Genomic DNA, 22,296 nt, shown 5'->3' on the forward strand with positions numbered 1-22,296 from the left:
AATAAAAACTATAAACATACCTAACAGTTAACAAACCTCCCCAACATTCAATACTTCTGCTTGAGAGCGCTTTAAAAATTTAAGACAATTAATCCAAAACCTCCAGGTACAAGCAGTCACAGTAAATATTTCACTCAGTGCACTGCTATTTCAGATGTCATCTTTGACCAAGCTTCTTTAGAATCTTGCCAGATTCTAAACCAAGCACTCAGTGCAGGAGCATGAATTATTACTATTGCTTCCATTATCGTATCTTTTAAAAATTGTAATGCAATTTTTAAAACCTGTAATGCTTTAGAAGATACTCCCAAACCAAAACCACGGCACTTCATTATACACAGGAATTTCAGTGAAATTTTAAAACTAGATAGAATTACCTTGCCATAGTAAGAGATGGCTTCTTTATATTTATCTATGATGTCTTCAGGGCTCAGGCAATTCTTGGCACGTCCGATTTCAGCACTGGTATCTGCATTTATACCATTTGAAGTCAGCGCACCTAGAACAGACCAGGATAGGAAATGAGCAGAAGGACTTCTAGCAAGTAGTAAATATTCAAGAAAAACAACAACAACAAAAATGTGATATGCTCTAGGTTTGACCAAAGCATACACAAAGAATGCTTGCCCTACCTAGAAAATACTGGCTCTGTTTTACTGTGTCACGTTAGAGGGCAAACAAAAAAATGGATTCAATCACAAATCAGCAAATGGGAAATAACCAAATTATTCAGTCTTTTAAAGTTTTAAGTATCTGAGTACTTAGGCTATGAATAAAATATTAGGTTGCTAAAATTAGATTACAGCCGCATCTGTATATGCAAATTTAATCTGAATTTTTCTTTGTTTTACTTACAAATTTTATTTCTATAGCACACACACAAAAAATGTGCAAGTTCTTCTATAAACTAATGATTAGAACAGTGATCTCCCCCTCCAATCATTTAAAATAAATGTTTTTCTTCCCTGCATCCAATCCCAGAAAATCAAGTGTTTCCGCAGCATAACTAAAGGCCACCCAATCTGAGCCTTCCACATTAAAACAGAAAACTACCTGAGGCTCAGGCAAAATAGTACAAAATTGCTTTTCTCATATAAGAAAGAAGGAAAGAGAGAGAATCTTCACGTCTACAAGGGATAAGAATCTAAAGTAGAAGCCAAGGAAGTCTGGGGTATTAATAAGTACCGGACGATTTTATTTCTAGAATTCAATTTTATTGCAGAGTTAACAATAAAATTGAAAACATCCATCAAAGGTTTAGAAAGACTCTGTATCTCCTTACGTATTATTTAATCTCGATGATTTCGGGCCTACATTTATACAGTAATTTATTTCTCCAAGAGGCTTCTTTACTAGGATGGCAAAGAAATCTCCATGTTTCAGAGCTGGACCTAACTTTTAATGGACTGTTAAAAACTGTGAAATATACTTTCTACTCACTCTGTATATTCAGAGATATGTTATTTATATCCTCAAATGCTAAAGAACTGTTTTGTATGTCTGTCAAACTTAAAAGAATCAGACCACAGACACCTGTACTTAAAACTTTAGGGTGTTTTATGGAAGCTATCTGCAAAATCTTTGTTCGTGATGACTGAAGGAGTACCACGACACTGTAAGACTAAATGGGACCATTCAGGCCATTAAAAATTTTAAAAACCTCACTACTCATGGGAAGGAACACTCTTGATCAGACTTTCTAGGGACACAATCATAGAATTCCATCGTTTATTTTGTACCGGTTACCCTTCGCAGTCTCTTTGTTTCCTCGAGATTTAGAGCCAAAACCTGAAGCACGAGGATCAGGACTAGTTTTGGCAAGTGGCAGCCGCTAGTTATACAAATACAAAACAAATGCAAGTAATAAAAAGAAAATACTTTGGAAACATGCATGAAAATAATGTACCTGGATCAATGAGAACTTCTTGTGCCCCTAAAAGGAGGAACAAAAATGGTTTTTTTTTTCAGCCTTCAATAAAGCCAACAGAATAAGCTCTTATAATGTTTTATAACGATCATCAGGCTTGAACAAAATTATAAAGTGTATCAGAATCATCGTTCCTATTTTGAAGGACTACCAATTATACTTCAAGTAGTCACAACACGTTAAATTTCATTTTGTCAAAAAACAAAGTAAAAAATCCTGTAAATTTGCAATTAATTCTGAAGCATGTAAAGAACTGAAGAATTTTCATTGTACAATTTAAAGGCACGTATTTTTTCTCCATTCTTGTTTTAGCTGGCAAGTTTCTGTCACAACCCACTGGTATTTTAATTTCAGATCCTGTGTTTAAACCTCCCTGTACGAGCTCCTTTAGTTCACAAAATACTCTGTAACAACATTTTCGAAGAGCTGTACCCAGCATATCCCTTTTTGATTACCATTAATTTCACTCCAGCACGTTTTCTGAATAACTGAGTAAAGCCAGAAAAGCCACCGAGCCAGGCTGTTCTGATAAAACAGCTGACAAGGCTGCTGCATGGGAGGAGGATTATCAGACAGACAACACCTTGCTGATTAAGCATAGCAGTAAAATTACGACTGAGGGTTAAGCGGTTCAAAACAACGCTTTATGAGAGGAAGGACCTCCCTCCAATTCATTTGCTCAGTCTCAGGATGAAGTAGAGATTTCGAGCCAGATCAACAAGATACTCCGAAACTCCACTGAAGTTTCCTAATTAATTCTGCTTGGGGAAACAAAGATCAGGCGACAAAATTAAGAGCTTAGTACTTCAAACAAAATAGAACAAAACAGGCAACAAGCTAAACAGTAGTAATCTAATGTCTGCTTATGGAAGATACAAATTGCCTAGCTCGCAGAATGTGGACACGTTCCTGGCCAAAGGAACTAAGCAATTCAAAATCTGGTTTTACACTCTAGATGTAAAAATCTACTTCAGGTGTAAAATCTACTTTTATACTCCAGCTAAAGTTCCCCTGCGGCCCGTGGAGAGGCCCCTGGTGGAGCAGGCTGTCCCCCTGCAGCCCACGGGTCCCACACGGAGCAGATCTCCACGCTGCAGCCCGTGGAGGAGCCCCCGGTGGAGCAGGTGGATGTGGCCTGGAGGAGGCTGCGGCCCATGGAGAGCCCCCGCAGGAGCAGGCCCCGGGCCGGAGCTGCAGCCCGTGGAGAGGAGCCCACGCAGGAGCAGGGGGTCTGGGGGGAGCTGCCGCCCACCCGTGGGGGACCCGTGCTGGAGCAGTTTGCTCCTGGGGGATGGACCCCATGGTAATGAGCCATGTGGGAGCAGTTCTTGAGGAGCTGCTGCCTGTGGGCAGCCCACACCATGAAGGAGCGGCGGAGACAAAGCGTCAGGGACTGACTGCAGCCCCCATTCCCCTGTGCTGCTCAGGGGGAGGAGGTAGAAGAGGATGGATGGGGAGAAGGTGGTTTTAGTTTGTTTTTAGTTCTCACTGTTCTAGCTTGTTAGCAATAGGCAATAAATGACATTAATCTCCCTTATGCGGAGTTTTCTGCCTGTGATTGTAAGTGGTGGACGATCTTCCTGCCCTTGCCACAACCTACAAGCTTTTTTCCATCATATTTTCTCCTCCTGCTCTTCAGAGGTGGGGGAGAGTGAGAGCAGCGTGGTGATGCTCGGCTACTACCAGTGCAAAAGCACTGCACACACACACCCTGCTACAAACACGAAGTTCTGGGAATGTTAAAAGTCAGGCGTGTTCATCGAAATGCCAAAGCTCCCTTTGCATGGCCAGCAAGATACTGCAGCCCTGGGGTTCAGACAAGGACCACAGAAGAAAACCTGCCTTTGGAAAAGCCAAGGCTCCACTGCTCTCCCCCTCCCTCAGGCAAGTACTTTAAACCCTCTGTTACTGACCAGCTCCCTTCTGAATGAACTGTTCCCAGCAAAAGAGTTTCAAAAGAAGTTGAAGGGCGCACCACCAACAGCCAGATGATATTCTGATGCCTACAGCGCTTCCTAGTTATGTACAAAAAATACTTCAACTCTGCTTAGTAGAGGAAAAAAAGCCACTGTCACCTCCCTCTTGAACGTTTGCTCTATTTTGTAGGAGAAGATATTCATGCTTCTCTCTCCACAGGTGTTTTTGAAACACCACAACATTTTCTGAGTAGCCAAAATCTGGCATTTTAGCCTAAGAAGGACAAATGGTGGAAATCACGCAAGATTCAAGACAAAGATGCTTCTCTTGGCCAGGTCCTGGCACGAAGACAGTACCAAGGAACCCTGTCGTGGCCAGGCTGAACTACGGGCACAAGAAGAGGAGCGATTCCAGGCAGGCACATGGGGAAGCAATACAGGTTCCTATCGGATCTACGGCCCTCAAAAGTAGCCACAAGTTGAATGCCCATTCCACGTATGCTATTTTTTGATTTGATTTGGAAACCCGTTTTGCATCTGGACTGATCCTACAGACAGGTACACTGGAAGTAGTTCTCCATGTTAAATATTGTCCCCTAAAATTAATTAAAATAAAGTAGATTATAAGCCAAGGTGCGCAGAGATTTTGCAGAGATTTTAAATGAAAGGCACTGCAGGGTCAAACAAAAGGTAGTGAAAAGAAACTTTCAGAGGACTGTAGAGGAAAAAAGCATCACAGCAGCAGCTGTTTGGCTAGACAGAGTTTAGTGCTTCAGATCTCAAAAACATTAAAAGATCGTAACTAGTGACAGGGAACAAGATCTAGGGGGCCACGAAGTAACACTTTCATCTGCAAGGGATAACCAAAAGTCTGTAACCAGTTTTTCTTGACCCTAATGCCTGATTCCTAGTCCTTTGAAAAATCTAGTCACGTGAAGTGACGGAAGGACTATGAGCTATAAAACACCTTACACAAAAGCAGCAGTAATATACCCAAATGTATTTTATTGGATTACTCTGATAGCTGTGACTTATTTGTTACCTACTTCAGGAACGGACTGCAATACTTACTGTTAAATATTTGTTTAAAAGGGGAGAAAGATTAATAACCGCAGGGAATTTTACCCTAACGGGCAATATAAAATGCACTCGTAAGTCACGGGACCAAACGGACAGATTTTAACCACTAGGTATTTCCTGCAAAGCTAGTGTCCTCTCCTTAAATAAGGTATTTTTATTATCCAGGTCATCTGGTGTCAAGACACACAGTATGTATTAAAGGTAAATCAAAGCAAACGTTTACTAGATTGTGATTTACAGATGAATAAAGACGGGTGGAGTTTGGTTTGTTATTATTCTTTATTTAAAGAAGGACTTAATTTTGATGACACTGCACACAGAAATACTTAGACCAGCCCGTAAACCTAGCTTCTGTTTGCTTCAGCACTGCGTAAGAACCTAAATACACACGCACAAACAGCTGCGCTGGCTGGCACCAAAGGCCTGGCTGGCTTACCATCCTATTTCTCATCAAGCATGTAAAAACAAAGCAAGGTTTTGTGATATTTCAGTAATTTCTAGCTCAGACGTGAACCAGTGGCAGTATTCACATATTTTACAGTAACCGTTACATTTTTTTTTTTGCTTTCCTGACCCTAGCCAGCCTCTCCTGGAAGGTCCAGAAGCTTTCAGGAGCCTGAGCACCATTTGTTAAGTGTCGTTATGCAATTAAAGGCTCAACTCCATGATCACAAAAGAGCCCAGAGACACCATGACAGCTGAACCCCAATAACCTGGAGTCAACACAGCTGTCCAGGGGCGTTAACTCATCTCGCTGGGTTTCGTGAGCTGCTCTCCACATCACCTTAACAGACAAAGGGATGCTACTGCCTACCAGAGTATGGATCATAGGACAAAAGGAAAAAAAAATACCTTGGGATTGTGCAAGACTTCTTATGGGAGATACAGGGGATGAACCAAAGGCAGGGAGAAGGAGGGACAGGAGCAGTTTAAGGAGGAACAAGCACGGAAAAATAGAGGGATGAGGGGGCAGTGTGTATTTGTGTGTGAATATCTAACTACCAACAACTGGAACGGGCTCCGAGGCTCAGTACTCAGAATAAAAGCCAAATCCCGTGCTTACCTGGTCTGTGCCTGTTGCCTGCCTCAGCAGAAAGAGAACCTCCTTGTGCCCTACGAGATCCAACTTTACCTCCAGTACCACCAGGGTAATGATAGATGACTGACGCTGAACATAACCCCTCGAGGGCAGCTAGAGATAAAAGAAAAAAAAAATAAGCAAATTAGTAGAGAGACTTTCGAGAACTGAAGTACCATGCAGCTGAGTTTATTGACATGAATACAAAGTATGTTTTAATTGGAAAGGAGTGACAAAGGCCATGGAAAAGGCTGAGAAGCTCAACGTCCTTTTTATCTGTTTTCACTGGGAAGGTTTACCTTCAGGCTTCCCCAAGCCTACCAGCAGAATCTGTAGGATTAAGCCTTATCCCACAGTACAGGAAGAAAGACATCTGAAGTACTTAATCCAACTGGCCACAAACCCACAAAACCAGACAGGATGCACCTGAGGAGCTGCTCTCTATCACCTTGAGCAGGGGGAGGTTTCTAACGACCAGACAAAGGCAAACACCACACCCATCTTCGAGAAGAAGGTACTGGGGTCTACACTCAGGGCAATCTCAGCTCCCTGACAAGGCTATTAAAAATCCTGGAAGCAGTTTGAAGGTGTCTGGGAACAGCAAACATCGATTTACAAACCAGTCCTCAGCAACCGCCCTGCCTCCACTGAGGACAAGCCTCCCAATAGCATCTTTATAGCCAAACTGGTGAGATACAAAGCGGAGAGGTGGGCAACAAGCAGGTAGAAAGTGGGCTGGACTGGCAGGCTGCTTCGAGCAGGTCAGAGCAGGGGACCTCCAGAGGTCACTTCCAACCTCAATTATTGTAATTTCCAGGAGTATAATTTTACAATCCACCAGCTGGGCCTTAAAATATCTTCATGCCCTGCACAAGTAGAAAAGTTCTCTTGTGCTTCAAGAATCCTGAGCCACCTAACCTTCTGCAAGAGAAGGAGGAAAGAAGAAGGTGGTAAAGTTTTCATGTGTAATTCACAGAGCACTTAGGAAGCTAAAAGGACTTCCAAGTAGAATGGGAAAGTGCAAACAGAAGGAAGATATGCCACTGGAAGTTAAACACTCATGGCTTTGGTAGATGTAAAGGCAAAAATCTTCTGCTAACAGTCGACAGTAATACCTGCAGGATAGATTTCAAAATCATCTGTACTATCCACTGAAAACAGAAACATTTTCAAAAAAAAAAAAAGTATTAAAAAGTCACACTTTTCTTTAAAAAAATAAATAACCTTTTACTACAGTAACACATTTTGTATTGCAGGTTTTCTTAAACACCTTTCTTTCTCATTTCTTATTAATTTATTGACTTCATTCTTAGTCACGCTTGAAATTCGGATTTTGGCCACCAAAGCTGCTCCTACTTTTCATAACGCAGAAGGAAAGTTATAGAAGATACTTTCATTTCCTGGATTTTAGCAACTAACTATTCGATTCAATATCACCAGTTAATCCTACCTCCGAGCCACAGAAAATCATTTACAGACCGCAGCAGCTCCACCGCCATGTGGTAGTGCACCAAGGAATCCTGCAACATCCCAGCTTGTAAACACAGGTCACCAACGTGCTTCCGCATCCGGCCTTGGCAACGCTTCTTGTAGTGTCTGCAAAATAAAAAGCGCAGTTTGCAGTTATTTCCAAGAAGCAGCTATCCGAGGTAAAGACAATGTTCTTTCCTCCTTAACAGCAGATCAACGTTTATTTACTCTGTTTCTCTGAGCAAATATTCAGTATGAATTCTAACCAGCATAGTATGCAGATGTAAAAGAACCAACATTTTGAGGAGACGCTGAAAAAAACAATGCAAACTTGGGCTAGATAGAATTTATGGAGTCAGATGAAGTTAACAGACTGCCCTTCAGGGTGCTTTAACAGCCGTGCCACAAAAGAAAGAAAATAAACACGCACTTGTAAAAAGCAAAGAATTGCTTACGCTTGTAAAGAAATACTACCTGTTTAGAAACGTTATGGCTCATGAGAACACAACATTTTTATTTCAAAGCAACGGTGAGTGAAAGAAATTGATGACGCCTTCATCTCCTTTCCGTTTTTGTCCTACTCCACGCTTACATACCCAACAAAACCACTGCCACTTCAGGCAAGCGCTGACTGGGTTTCTCTTGCTACCCCTTTTTTAGTTATTTGAATAAAAGCTGAGACAGCACCAGCAACAGTTTCTTTCCTTTCCCGAATAAAATCAACAGACAAGGTGGAACTAGAAAGGAATCGGGACATCAATCAGCATGATAAAGACACTAACCTTACTTTTTTGTCTTTATTTTTATTTTAAGTGGCAGCTAAAGCTACGTAACAGGTGCAATGTAAGACACGCAATACTTCCAAAGCACCCCATGGCTTAAGACAAGAGAAATCAGTCATGGTTGAGGGCAACACTACTCTCAAGTTAGTCGGCAATGCTCCAGATCTCCCCTTCTGCAGAGGTATTCCCTAGCAAGAAGAGCCCTGCTCGACCTCACCACATTTTCTTGAAGAACTGAACTTCAGCTTAGGCAATTTATTATTTTATCTACATTACTGCAATAGCGTATCCTTCTGCTCTAACAATGCCTTCCAAGTATATGAAGATATAAATACCTACGTACGCACGGTATATTTGACGTTCCAAACTTCACACCAAGATTTTTTTTTGTTTAGACTAAAATAAAATTATCTGAGAACGAAGCTTTAATTAAAAGCATTCCTGTAGATCTCAATTCTTCATTATATACATGACGGATTGCCAAAAATCTGGATGACATGGGTTTCCAAAACTACAAAAGACCACCTCAGACTGACTCATAGTTTTATGTTTTTATCTTATAATAGTTGTAATTAAACTTTTTTTTTCATTTAAAAAATGCCCAGCAGAATATTTAAAAAAAAAAAAAATTCCCTAGCATATTTGAACCTATCTAGCAACTTGAAACAGAAACCAAACAGGTAACATCCATCCTCTCTTATACCCTAAAGCACACTTGAAATACAAGGAAACGTCACGACTAGGCGATGAAATGGGGCTCGAGGCGGTGCTTTCCTGCCAGGCAGAGCTTCCCAGCGCTGAGTTACTGTCTGACTGAGATAATCGCTCACTGCGATTTCAACAGACTGCTGTTTTTATGAAGTCTGATATGTGAAAAAAGTAAAAGAATATATGAAGCCTAAGGGAAGGGCTAAGAGGCATATTAATTTCTATCCTTCAGATTTTAAGGCATAAAGGCTAGAAGAAACGGGAACGATAAGAACAATCACAAGTTACTGGGTTTTTGTTTTGAGGGTTTGGGTGCGTTTTTTGTTTTTGTACCAAAGACAGCCACCAAGTGCTAAGGACAGCCCCTGCATTCAGCCGTCAAGCAACGTCTTACTCCTTGTAGCTGGTTCAAAAATAAAAGAAAAACTTCAAGAGGTCAAAGAAAGTAACTGATTTGGATGGATGGATGGAGAACGGCAATCTAAAAAGAGAAGATATACGGACACGTGCACTGTCCATAAAAATCAAACAGAAAAACAGTCAGGACCAGTGTCACTGTTGAGAAGAAATTGCAGAAATTTTAAAGGGAGACAAGAAGTCTGTCTTCTACTGCTCCTCTCCAACTAAAATGTTGTAAATTAATTCAGTATAAATGTACATTCCACCTTTCTCATCTACCACGTCAAGTTCACAATTGATGTGGAGGTGACATAAGACTAAATACAACGGCTGTTCTTCATCTTTCAAATATGTCAAGGAATTCAGGTATTTATCTTTTCGTTTTTCAACAAGCATCATCTTTAAGAAAAAAAAGGAAGAAAACGAGAGGTGCTCTGCACAAACTATGGAAGAACATCAAACCTTAGCAAGATGTCAGCCTCATATCATTTTTAAATTTTAACACCAAGTAAGTAGTGGAATTAAGGAACAGTTTCCTTCCAGAGCTACAATTCCTTTTGAAGATGCTAACACTTCTGATTTCCTCTCCCTACATTTTCAAGTATTCTGTGTTTTTATGAACAAACCAGGCTCCCTATTCTCTCAAAACTGTAGGTTTTAAGGTGTGGTTTCTTCCAGATTTTCTAGCTTGCCTATTATTAACTTCAGAAATACGAGTCAGACAGCTAAAGGAATATTGCCAGACTCCTAAGCCAGAGCCTAATACCCAAATTATTTCAACAGCACTGCCTCACCAACAGCTCCTCCTAACCAATCCCCAATTTTGCTGGAAATGTACGCGCACCAATATATTCAAAACGTGAATGCATCCATTCATTACAGTCAAACTTGGGTGTCAGGGAGCATTGCTCATTCAAAACATTTCCCTTTTAGGAACTCTTCCTGTTTATAAACCAAAAGGATAATTTATTCCCAACGGTGAAGAAATATACCACTATTTATTAAAAATCCAAATTCATTCAACTTCATTTAGCTCTCACAATCAACAACAAGGACTTCTGAGCGTTTCTCAATTACTTTAAGCGTGTCTAAAAAAGATAAAAGGCAAAGATTACATTAAAATTAAACCCACTCTCCACAGAAAGTAAAACTCAACTCCGTTGATATTTGGGAAGCTGGTTTCGAACTCCCATGTCTACAACATCAGGTCATCAAAAGCGTGAGGAGACTGATTGATACTTTCTTCAATCCACACTGGATTGCAAATTTAATTGAAAAAAATATATACATGCGTATTTATCCCAGCAGAACATTATGATTATTCATTTTAACGTTTAGCTGGCTTTGCTTCACAGCTTCACCTGAAGAATCGGGCCACGTAGCTGAAAGCAAGAAGCTTCTGGATATTTTCTCTCTGATTTAATTTTGATTAGAGCTTTGGTTAATTGTTTCGGCTCTCCACCACTGACCCTATTTGATGGCAGGAAGTTCACAAGCAAGAATTGGTACTTCTTCTACAGTAAGACAATTTTTGCAAGGTCAGGTCCTTCTTGTACCCTGCTGCTAAGAGCTGTGTCTCTTTTCCTCCTCTAGAGGAGAATTTAGGACATGAAGTCTCACCCCAGACACACCTACGGCTCACCCAAACACCCCAAAAGCTCTTCTGGAGCGTGTGACACACTTGGAAATGCCCTCAGAGAAGGTAACACCCCGTAGCGTAGGGCTGCATGTGGGATCCTGCAGCATGCAGGCAGCCAACCCATCTTCCAAAGATTCCCTCCTTGACACAAAATCAAATTACTACAAAAAACACTACAAAATTTAAATTCTCATTCTCTGAAGTGGCTTGGTTGTGTTAAGCTGGTACCTAACACGCTCTTCAGAACGATACTGACCACCATCAGCACCAGTAACCATGACTGCTGCTTCAAGCTGGAGGCAGTGAACCTGTTCTGGGACCCAGAAAGCCCTACTCATGTCCCCTTCTACTCCATTTGCTATATAAGATGCAGGCTTTACCCCTGCGTCCTCAACTCTTTTCTAGGCTACCAGCATCATTTTATGGGAAAGTCAGAGTAATACATTTCAAGACAGAATTTATTTTCACTACAAAGCACCCAGTAACAAGCTTGCAGGACTTTCTGAATGCTCCGCGTTTCAAAACGGCTGAATTTAAGAACAGGAAACATGCAAAATTAATTTGCAGGATTCATGCAGAATGCTTCAACGAAAATTTCCATCCAATTCCGCCGATTCCGGTTAGCATGCAGAACTAGAGACTTCACCGATCGTAACAGTGTCCGGACTTAAGGAGCAGCTACAGCATTTCATCATCTGCCAGGACTTTTCAATCTGGAAACGAAACACGGGCAGCAACAGCTTCATGGCTTTGGGGTTTAAAAAAGAAAGCAAGTTCCAGAGGCCAGCAGCCGCCTAAGCAAATCACGTGTGCCCTACAAAAAAACTCAGCACTGCTACCAAAAGATAATTGCCAAGTGTGCCCAAAAGTGTCAAGCACGGCAGTGAGGCTCCAGGCAGCAATTATTTTTGTGTGTACTGAAAAACAAATATAAAAAAGCAACGCTAAACTATGCAATGAATGCAGAGTGGAAAGGCAGGTCATGGGAGAAAGCTAACTACTTTTAAAAAGACGCAATCACAGCCTACCTTTTTAGACCCAATAACAAACTCACAGGGCAGTATGAGAGAAGAAGGGAAAAAAAAAAAGAAAGGAACAGAACAAAAATTAGAAAGACAGAGAACAGAAACCAAATTAACAGCCACATACACATCCTGAGATATCACAGAGGTCGGCAAATCAGTAAACAGATCCCACCTACTACAGTACAGAGAAATGCACATCTGTAAACAGAGCCCTGCTTTCTCACTGCTCAATAGTGTTACATGGAAGCCTTACCAGTAGAAAATACAAAAAAAGGTCCTAAGACACAAACTGCTATAAAAGACATTAAAATGAGCATGTTTCATTTGTTAGCTGGAAACAGAAATATAATAGGAAAATTAAACAGACACTTTCGGGCGTTTCTGATGAGTGTTTCCCAGCTTGAAGCTTGTAGGACCGCGGTATCACCACGAGAAATTGCAATTCCGTTCTCTTTGATCGGCCTTCCGACCTTTACAAACAACTATCAGGTACGTCTGATTTCAGAAACTTTTACAGTTACCCTTAGCAGCCCCACGACCACGAATACTTTCCCCAGTTTACAGATGAAGAAACACAAACTGGAAAAATCGACAGGTTTGCCCAGACGACCTGCTGGCTGGCTGCTCCAGGAATTACACTTACTTCAGCCTCCCGCTCCTGCGGCTTTTAGGTAACAGGACAAGACTTCTCAAGTCTTAATCCCGCTATTTTCCATATAAACACTTTTCTACCAACCAAAGAAAGTACCCTACACAAGCCACACAGAGTTTTCCTGGGTGTCATAGTCACAGCACAAAGCCCAGGCACGTTGTCTCACCTGCTCATCACCCAGGCACCTTGCAGAAGACAAAGACCAGCTCCCCTTTTTCGGAGAATTCTTTTACTTGAAGTTCAGCCTAATAACCCCTGTTCCTAATTTATGAACTCTGCTTCTTAAAACAAGCTGACGATGTTGCACTTATTATGCAAATTAGAGGCAAATACTAATTCCTGATATTACTGCTAGTCACCTAACTGAGCAAGAGAGAACATCCATCCTATCTATCTAGTCCTTCTCGTAAGTATTACCCTTAATATTTCACAATAAATTGCTGGAGGAGAGTCCACTATAAGAGACTAAAAAGGTTTGGTTGTTTTAATTTGATTTCAAACCATGCCATCATAATTAATGTGTCCCATGTAACTTCTTAATGTATTTTCACTCCATATACCAGCCCCATTCGTCAGCTGAGTGTTACAGCTGCACTCAAGCTCTTACGAGACCTTTGCTACACACCGGGAAATTTAACTTTAAATTTGGATATTGCCCGAAAATATATGCTTATTTAGTCCAAGTAGGCATCTTCAGCTACAGCAGCAAAAACATGTTCTCTCTGTTATAAGCTAGCTTCCATCAATTTAATGAAGAATATTTGTGTTGTTGTTCTTTTTAACCAGTTACACACCAGCTGGTAGGTCAGGATAAACAGAGTAAGAAGGGGGAGAGGATGAAAATAGAGGGATAACCTTTATCTCTAGCCCTTTAACAATTTTCACCTACTCTAACCAAAGCTGTTTCACTTGCTTGTCTACCTCAATAATTTGCACTTCTATTTCATTCTTTAAATTCTTTATGTAGACTCAAAACCAGCAGCGTGGAGAAAGCTATTCTGCCAGACGCTCTCACATACACCCTACACGTTTAGACAGCCTTTATCCCTCACCCAACAGAATTACACAGCACAGCATCTCACAAACAGAAACCGGACTCAGGTGAGGAAGCTCCTTCCTAACCTGCATCTCCCCATCAGGGCCTCATGCAACACTTTCCCCTTAGTTGTGGAATCTGTCACTGCGAAACAGAACGTGATACAATAAAAACACTTCCTCGCAACCCAAGTAATAAAACGAAATATGCCAGCATTTCACCGCTCAAAACCTACGCTGGCAAGAATAAATTACTTTAATAAACTGACCCTCAAAAACACTTCACGGTCTTGAATTTCTGCTGAGAACACAGAAGCTGAGATTTGTCCTGCTCCACGGAAGGTGCCTGTGCAGAGCAGCTCACGCACACCACACGCCTTTACTTCGAACTCAGCGAAGGGCAGCTCCTTTTTTCCGTAGGGCTTTGTCAGTACAACTGATCTTTACTTGGGATTAGCTTTCTCCTTTCTGTTACAAAACTCATTAAAAAAAAAAAAAAAAGTCCGGGCATTTAAACTACCTCCTTACTCTCCTCAGTCTCACAAAATACCCAACTGACTGGAAGGATCTCTTTTTTCAGCTTGCTTGCCCTATTTCTATATAAATCCCAAGTTTTAAAACTTGGTGCATCAAATCAGAAGGGCTAACTCCGCCGCAAAATAAAAGCTGAAAAATGCTCTTACTGCCGAACCAAAGAGGGAAGATTAGAACATTTATCACCTTTTCTCTTAATTAAAGTATATCCGTTGGCCTAGACTCACCTAAAACCTATTTAGTGTTCAAACTACTGCTTAACTATTTTTAAAACTTTTTTTTTTTTTAAATGAACCAGGGTGGAGGAAAAGGCTCCTACACCTTCCATTTTGCAAAGAATTCAGGTACAACACTAGGTCTGCTGCAACTTTTCAGTTCAGCAGCATAAAGGAACCTCTTGGACAGGTAGGGATAAGCATCCTGCCTGTTACTGAGCTCCCCACCTCGTCAGAATCTCACAGGAATTATTTGGCCATTGGTTGCACACACACCCTGCTCCTAAAAAAGTAATGGGTGTGAACGAGGGGTTGATTTCCCAAGTACCACCTGGAAGGATGTTACTTAAAAGACACCATCAACATAATTAATTTGTATATTAAGGCAAAGATTTCGGGGGCCAAAACTCATAGTTTTCTTAGTTAACTGGAAACAGAAAATCTTGGTGATTGAGTTCATCCAAAATTCATCCAAACCGAGCAATCAAAGCCGAGATACTAAAAGGGCTCACCTAGTCTACAAAACCTTACTGCCCACAGAACATAAAAAAAATAAAAACAGTAAAATAAATTCTCCTGCCCATGAAAGCAGAGTACTGCGGGAGCTAACCAGCACACTCAAGACAGAGCAAGTTCAGCTGCGCACCAGCAAAGAGCAAGCAGGGATAACTTAATAATTTTAATTCCAACTATTTAGAAACCTAGAACACTTTCTTCTAGTCTACCCCATTCTTACACAGAAATTCTAAGGCTGGGATTAACGACCCAGGCAGGCAGACCTGATGAACATGATCAGAAAGCTTCGCAAACATGCCTGTACAGCTCCTGACAGCCCAGCCTGGATGCCTCTCAGCTTCCACGGGCAAGAACCGCTACCGGCATCCCTAGTCGTACAAGATGGATGGGAAAGATGTTATTTTCATGCACTCTATGTATTTTGACAGGACTTCCACACTTCTATCTTCTGAAAGAATAAAGGAAGATGGATTTGAGTTCAAGCAGCAGAGTCAAGCAGGCTTTGCACCTGTCTACAGCTAAAAGGCCACAATTACCAATCCCTAACACCAGAAATATTTGACACTCAAAGCTGAAAGCTACGCGTGCATGTGGTTAGGAAGGAAAGATGCAATGCGAGGAGGAAAAATTAAAAAAAAAAAAGGAACACAAAACAAAAGGGAACAGCAGCAAAACAAGATGGGTCAGGAATATCAAATAATTAAAAAGACAGGGAAAGACACTGAACTTAGACACCAAAATACGGTCACTATTTCGTGGGATGAAAAAGACAACAGAGGCTCAGAAAAAAATAAGGATTAGTCTACTACTCCTCAACATAACATAGAATTACTTTAATTGATGTTAATTTGTTTTTTAACACCGTATATCTATAAATCATTTGAATCTTTCCAGCAAAAAGTCTCATTACAGTGAAATCTACCAAACCTCTCCTGTGAATACTTCCTGCTACTTGATTTGCCTCATAAATTAAAGATTTATATATCTATATATATATAAACTCAGTCTCAAATATGGTCAGACTACTAATTAAATTCTCTTGAACTACAGCAGACACACACATGAAGATAGGAGCACGACCTTTGTTGTAAAAAAGCATGCTTTGTTTTTTCTAACAGTCTTATTCTAGAGGCTAGCAATTGCCGCACAGATTTTTCAAGACCTGCAAGCTGCCAAAAATAGCTGCTTACCTACTGTCTGTGTCCAGACCTACAAAATCCTTCTTCTCAAAGGGAACACAGAGGAGCGGGATCTTGTCTCCAGACTTATCAGTGGCTCTGTCAAGCCGCTTAGACTCCAGCACGATGAAGAGGGATTCGATAAAATCTTCTATTCTCTTCTCCACGGTTTCACACTCATCATAACTGGGATAAAACGCCACATCCGTGCGGGGCTGCTCTGCAATCTCTCCTTGAAGGCCAAAGACAAACAAGCGGGAATCATAGAGCGTGGAACCGTACATTTCCTTTTGAAGATGGAATTTTTCAAAAGTCTGAGGCCAGTCCTTTGCAGAAGAACAGTCTGTGATAGTTATCAAGCCCACGACTTTCCGGTGTGTCTGAAAATCCCCCCATTCGTTGTTCTCGGGGGGATAATGGTGCCTATAACGGATATACAACACGCGCTGCGAGTCGCGCACGTTAACTTGACTCACTGCTGAAATTCGCTTGTAGATCCTAAAAAAGCTCTCTTCGGGTACGATGCCGATCGGCTGAACCACGACCAGGAGAGTCTGGTGATCCTCGGCACACTGCATGTAGTCGGGGACGCTCATTTTGCATCAACTGCAGGCTAGGAAAAGAAAAAAAAAAAAAGTGCATTATTTCTTTTAACATTCAGAAGCATGCGCGGCTGCCGAATGAGACCAGGACTTTGCTCCTAAGCACTTCTGCACCCTGTGCATTACTTTAAAGACATACTTGTAGGGTTTTTTTCCACCTGGCTCTGTTCCCCTGTCCCGTTCACGGTGCAGCTACACGGTGCAAGCTGCACGAGCCAACATCGTGCTCGGGGCAGCAGGGTCTCCACCACCAGGGCTGAGGATTAAATGTTTCCTGAACCACGACCACCTCCACACGGCTTTCTCCTGGCCTCTGTCTCCAGCCTCACACCAAGGGGAACCACGGGGAATCGCCTGGGGTGGAACCTGAGTGGGGATGGCCCGGGTGGGGCTGAGCCAACCTGGCACTGCCTTGACACAGCCCAGGCCGAGGACAATCAGCTCTGAACTCCTAAATTCGGGTGAATGAAGCAAAATCATCATTTTTCTCAAAGCCCACGCAGGAAGGGGGGGGGCACCACACCATCAGTTCTGGATTTGCACGTAAACATTTAGCACTCCCCAAGCCACCTAAAATGAGTTTCAGCGTCTCACAGGCAGGCACAGCCCCAAACCCCTCTATGCCTGGACTCTTTGACCCCGAGCACCCCCCCACCCCAAAACCAAGCAGCAGGCTGACCCTACACACACACACACCCCGAAAGAAAGAAAAGACTTTTGAGGCAAAACAGATGGCGGAAAACAGCTTTTGTTTTTGGTTTTTTTTTTTTTTTGGAGGTTGAGAGTGTGACGGGGGGGAGCCGGGGAAGCTGCCGGCTCTGTGAGGGGGGCACCGCGCTGAGGAGATTTGGGGGGGGAGGAGGGGGGGGCACTCACAGCCGGGCCGGGAGCCGCCCCCGCCGCCTCCTGCCGCCGGCACGGAACTGACGGCAATGGCCGCCCCCAGCCGGGCAGGGCGGCGCAGGCGCCGAGGGCTCGGCGGGAAGGTGGCGGCGCCTCACCCCCGGTGCCTCAGCCCCGGTGCCTCAGCCCCGGCTCTCCCCGTAGGATGTGGTGGCGGAGGGAAAAAGGAGAAAGTCTTCCAAGGGGGTTTTGTTCAAATGATGCCCTCGTCGGCTGGCAGGGGGATCACAGCTGCTGGTAGATGTCCCTGTTGTGTGACTGAGAGCTACAGAGGCTGTGAAGTTGTTGGGAAAATAAAACAGCTTTCATAGACTCGTAGAATCGTTAAGGTTGGAAAAGACGTCCAGGATCATCTGGTCCAACCATCATCCTGTTACCAATGTCACCCTAAGCACCGCGTCCAACTTTTCCCTGAACACCCCCAGGGATGGTGACTCCACCACCTCCCTGGGCAACCCGTCCCAATGCCTGACTGCTCTTTCTGAGAAGAAATGTCTCCTCATTTCCAGCCTGAACCTCCCCTGGTGCAACTTGAGGCCATTCCCTCTAGTCCTATCACTGGTTACCTGTGAGAAGAGGCTGACCCCCAGCTCCCCACACCTTCCTTTCAGGTAGTTGCAGAGAGCAATGAGGTCTCCCCTGAGCCTCCTCTAGACAACACCCTCAGTGTTCACCCAGTTCCCTCAGCCGCTCCTCACAGGACTTGTGCTCCAGGCCCTTCACCAGCTTCGTAGCCCTGCTCTGGACACGCTCCAGGGCCTCGATGTCCTTCTTGTAGTGAGGGGCCCAAAGCTGAGCACAGCACTCGAGGTGCGGCCTCACCAGGGCTGAGTACAGGGGGACGATCACCTCCCTGCTCCTGCTGGCTGCACTATTCCTGATACAGGCCAGGATGCCGGTGGCCTTCTTGGCCACCTGGGCACACTGCGGGCTCACGTTCAGGCGAGCGTCGACCAACACCCCCAGATCCTCGGTTTGAAACTGGCTCCTAGGTTTGGTGAAGAAAGCCGAACATTGGCACAGCTCGTTATAGCAGATCTCTAGGACCAGTTCCCAGAGAATTGTCTGTTTTCCACTCAGGCAAGAGGTGACAGGAGTTCCCTGCCACTTGGCACCTCTGGCCCCAAATACTGGCCTTCCCTTCCCAAATTGTTCTCCAAACTGAAACCTCTCAGGTGGTGCCAAGCCTCTGAATCTACATCTCTTCCCATTTGAGATCCACTGTGTGTGACTGCACCCTGAGGGATTTTCTGTAATGCAGAACCCTGATAATCAATCTAACTATGATACTAAATTATGAGAGCTTCTATTACTGAGGTGGTCTGATAAAACCTTCATTGTTGATATGGGGAAAATCTTCAGGAGGGCAGCCCAAGGAGCACTGCCATCTCGTTTATGAACAATTAATGGAAGCGGTGCACTCTTCCCAAAAAGAAAACTGAAGAAAATGTGTTGTGTTACCTCTGTGTTTAGAAAGTGTAAGTCTTTAAATTTTCTAAAATGTACAATTTTAAAACTAGTTCCCACACAAACATTTGGGGGATAACAAATACCAGCTTTGAGCTGGTAAATAATAGTGAGCTCCCTCAAAGCTCACTTGTTACAGGTGCATTGCTGGGAAAAGATTAAAGTGCTTGGGAAGGGTCACTCGATCACAAACCTACCTCCAACACACAATTATTAAATATAAAAGTAGATAAATGAATGGTCTTAACCCATTTTAGGAGAATAATTACTTTAATATCCTGGTAAGCAACATATTTCTCACTGACAGGTCAGAAGCCTCTGCTAAAAAGAAATGGAGCTGTCAGCTGGACGCCTCTGTTTAAAATGCTCAGCATTTATTAGATTTACAGATGCATGTGAAAACACAAGGGACATATTACAAACTTGTTTGCACATTGGTAACCTACAGCTATGGGGGGAGAAATAAACACTCAGTAACCATACTCCTCTTCTGTAAGTTTTACTTCATATATTTGTACAAATATGTATATATCCTATGACCATTGTCAATCCAGTTATTTTCTGCTTGCATTTGTGTATTAGCATTTAATTTACCAACTGCTCAGACTTATCTCACATTTTGAACAACACAACCTTCTTTTCCTTACTGTGTAACATTTCGTCAAAATCCCTTTAGAATACTTCTTTTGCCTTGTACAAGACAGTACTGCTGCTTCATCAAGAACTTGTCTGTTTCCATTGTTTGTAAATGCTGCCTTTTTATTGTTTTGTATTGTATTTTGTATTTGCACTTCAAGTTTAGAGGGCACTACTACAGAAGTTGTTTTCCTCTGTGACAGTATGCATCTTGTGCTAAACACCTCTTTCTTTTAATATAACCTTACATTTATTGTCTGTGCCAGCTACTTATCCACATCTTGCATTTATGCTTTGTCAGACTGACTTCAGCTCCTTTCCTTGACTGCTGATGCAGGCAGATGTTTCCTCAGTCCAGCACTTACCCGCTGTTCTTTATACAATAATGGTGAATTTCAAGACTCTTTTTTTTGTGTGTGTGATTACAGAGCATAAATAATTAAAAATCTATTATCTATTATTAGTCTATTATCTTCCCAAATGTGCATGGACTTTTTTTTTTTAAGCGGTGCTCTATTTTTATATAAAGAAAATTTATCCTTCAGGTTTTTGGTTGGTTGGTGGGTTTGTTTTGTTTTGTTTTGGCTCTGCCAAACAATTTACAGTCTTCATCATATTCTCTCCGGGATAAATGGAAGATCTTCAGTGCAGCTAAAATTGCCTCAAGCTCTTGCTCTTTCTCTAATAGTACTCTAATTTCTCTTAGTAATCTAGGGAACAGACACTTTCTCCAGATTACATTCCTTGGGGAATTCTGATTATATCAGCTTTATCATGATTTTTCTTCTACCATATTATGTCATGCTATAAAGGTGTGATACACAGAAGTACTTTTTGATGATTCAACATTCCTTTCTTCCTTCAGGTAGCTCATTACATTTGAATGAGTTGTCCCCATTTGAGCCAACTATTTATTGGAGCAGCAAGTCTTACTGCTACAGCTGATGTACTTCCACTCAACACAGAGCTGTAGAAGTAAAATCAGTCAATTAGGGAATCAAATCAGTGCATTTCCTCAGTTAGGTTCCACTTCAGATTCAGCCCATGAATAAATTTGTTCCAGGGTAGTTCAGGTTCGGAGCAGTAACAGTTCATACCAGTAACCTGGAATTCATGCACACTGCCTCACATTAAAAGGGTGATGCTATAGAAAGAGTTCTCTTTCATAAATACGCTTTTCACAGAGCTGTAGGATGGAATGTACTGGGTTTATGTGGCAAGATTTTGGTAGTGGGGGGTTCTGTGAGAAGTTGCCCCATGTTAGAGAAGAGCCAGTTACAGACAGTTGCAAAAGGGATCCACTGCTGGCCAGGGATATGCACCGGTTGCACCTCTGTGCAAGCAGATTTAAGAAAGGGGAAAAAAAACTTTCTGTGCCACAGCAGCTGGGAGAGTGAGGAGTGAGAAGCAGCCCTGCAGCCCCAAGGTGAGTGCAGCAGGAGGGCAGGAGGTGCTCCAGGCACGCAGCAGCAGTTCCCCTGCGGCCTGTGCAGGGAGAGGCCCCTGGTGGAGCAGGCTGTCCCCCTGCAGCCCACGGGTCCCACACGGAGCAGATCTCCACGCTGCAGCCCGTGGAGGAGCCCCCGGTGGAGCAGGTGGATGTGGCCTGGAGGAGGCTGCGGCCCATGGAGAGCCCCCGCAGGAGCAGGCCCCGGGCCGGAGCTGCAGCCCGTGGAGAGGAGCCCACGCAGGAGCAGGGGGGCTGGGGGGAGCTGCCGCCCGTGGGGGACCCGTGCTGGAGCAGTTTGCTCCTGGGGGATGGACCCCGTGGGACGGAGCCGTGTGGGAGCAGTTCCTGAAGAGCTGCTGCCTGTGGGCAGCCCACTCGTATTTGTAAAAGATCCGCTGTCATAGTAATGTCAGCTGTTTCCACAAGATGTCAGAAGACGATAAGGATCAAACGAACTGAGCCTGCTATCCATATAGCATCACTGTACATTATGCTTCACTTCAGGTATAAGTTACAGAGTAGCCTCACCAAAGTTGTAACCTCAAAGCAATTATGCAGTCTAAGAGATTTTGACTGTCAGTAACTGTCAGACTAACTGTAAAAGTTGTCTCCAAGTACAGTAGTGCTGGAACCAGTGCCAAGCAGCACATCGCTGCACCAGCCTTGTGCTGAGGTGCTGGCAGCTGCTAAAGGTGCTACCTTCCATTAATAATCCAGTGTCATCTGTATGAAAGCCCTGTCCTTATGTACTTGCCAAATTCTCTATCAGCTCATAATATTGAGTTAAAAAAATTCCCTGTATTTTCCATTTTATGTGATGCTTTGCAGGTGCATCCCTTTCTGCCTAAATTCCACATGAACTATTATTGCATGCTATGGATATGCTCCCACGGATCCCTCTCATGCTAAGTAGAGATCAAATTAGTGGTCTTTGCAGATTTCTCACCACAAGTGATCAGACATACCGTTTGTGAGGCACACTGGAAACCCTTAATTAAAGCGATTAAGGAAACCAACTGCTCTGCCACTCAGTGGGGGCACAGCAGCTCTTTTCCATTGGGACTCCTGGCTCCAATGGCATCAG

The 22,296-nt window shown here is 43.0% G+C and overlaps 1 protein-coding gene and 1 long non-coding RNA gene across 18 annotated transcripts in view; both read right to left on the minus strand.

Annotated features, from left to right (window-relative positions):
• The window catches only part of TRAPPC9 (trafficking protein particle complex subunit 9), a 556,529-nt gene extending 538,338 nt beyond the window's left edge, over positions 1-18,191 (minus strand). For 5 of the 17 annotated variants that reach the window (XR_013947303.1, XR_013947304.1, XR_013947305.1 and 2 more), the window contains exons 1-6: positions 17,633-18,176; positions 16,167-16,767; positions 7,452-7,597; positions 5,987-6,115; positions 1,907-1,933; positions 378-499 (exon numbers count right to left, since the gene is read on the minus strand). Coding sequence is in view for 12 of the 17 variants with exons in the window: in XM_080582081.1 (XP_080438207.1) it covers positions 378-499; positions 1,907-1,933; positions 5,987-6,115; positions 7,452-7,597; positions 16,167-16,750 (1,008 nt within the window). In the remaining 5 variants the exon portion in view is untranslated. Of the gene's footprint in view, positions 1-377; positions 500-1,906; positions 1,934-5,986; positions 6,116-7,451; positions 7,598-16,166; positions 16,768-16,895; positions 17,132-17,452; positions 17,471-17,632 lie in introns of those variants that run through there. The other 12 variants (XR_013947306.1, XM_080582091.1, XM_080582085.1 and 9 more) reach the window with 10 other exon arrangements.
• On the minus strand, positions 8,876-16,158 carry LOC308190549. The gene is made up of 2 exons (XR_013947315.1): positions 14,473-16,158; positions 8,876-14,179 (listed from the first exon to the last, which is right to left on the minus strand). It is a non-coding gene; the product is annotated as an uncharacterized lncRNA (long non-coding RNA).
• Positions 18,192-22,296: the final 4,105 nt, after the last annotated feature.

The sequence above is a fragment of the Anser brachyrhynchus genome (genome assembly GCF_964034855.1).
Source record: "Anser brachyrhynchus genome assembly, chromosome: 2".
NCBI lineage: Eukaryota > Metazoa > Chordata > Aves > Anseriformes > Anatidae > Anser > Anser brachyrhynchus.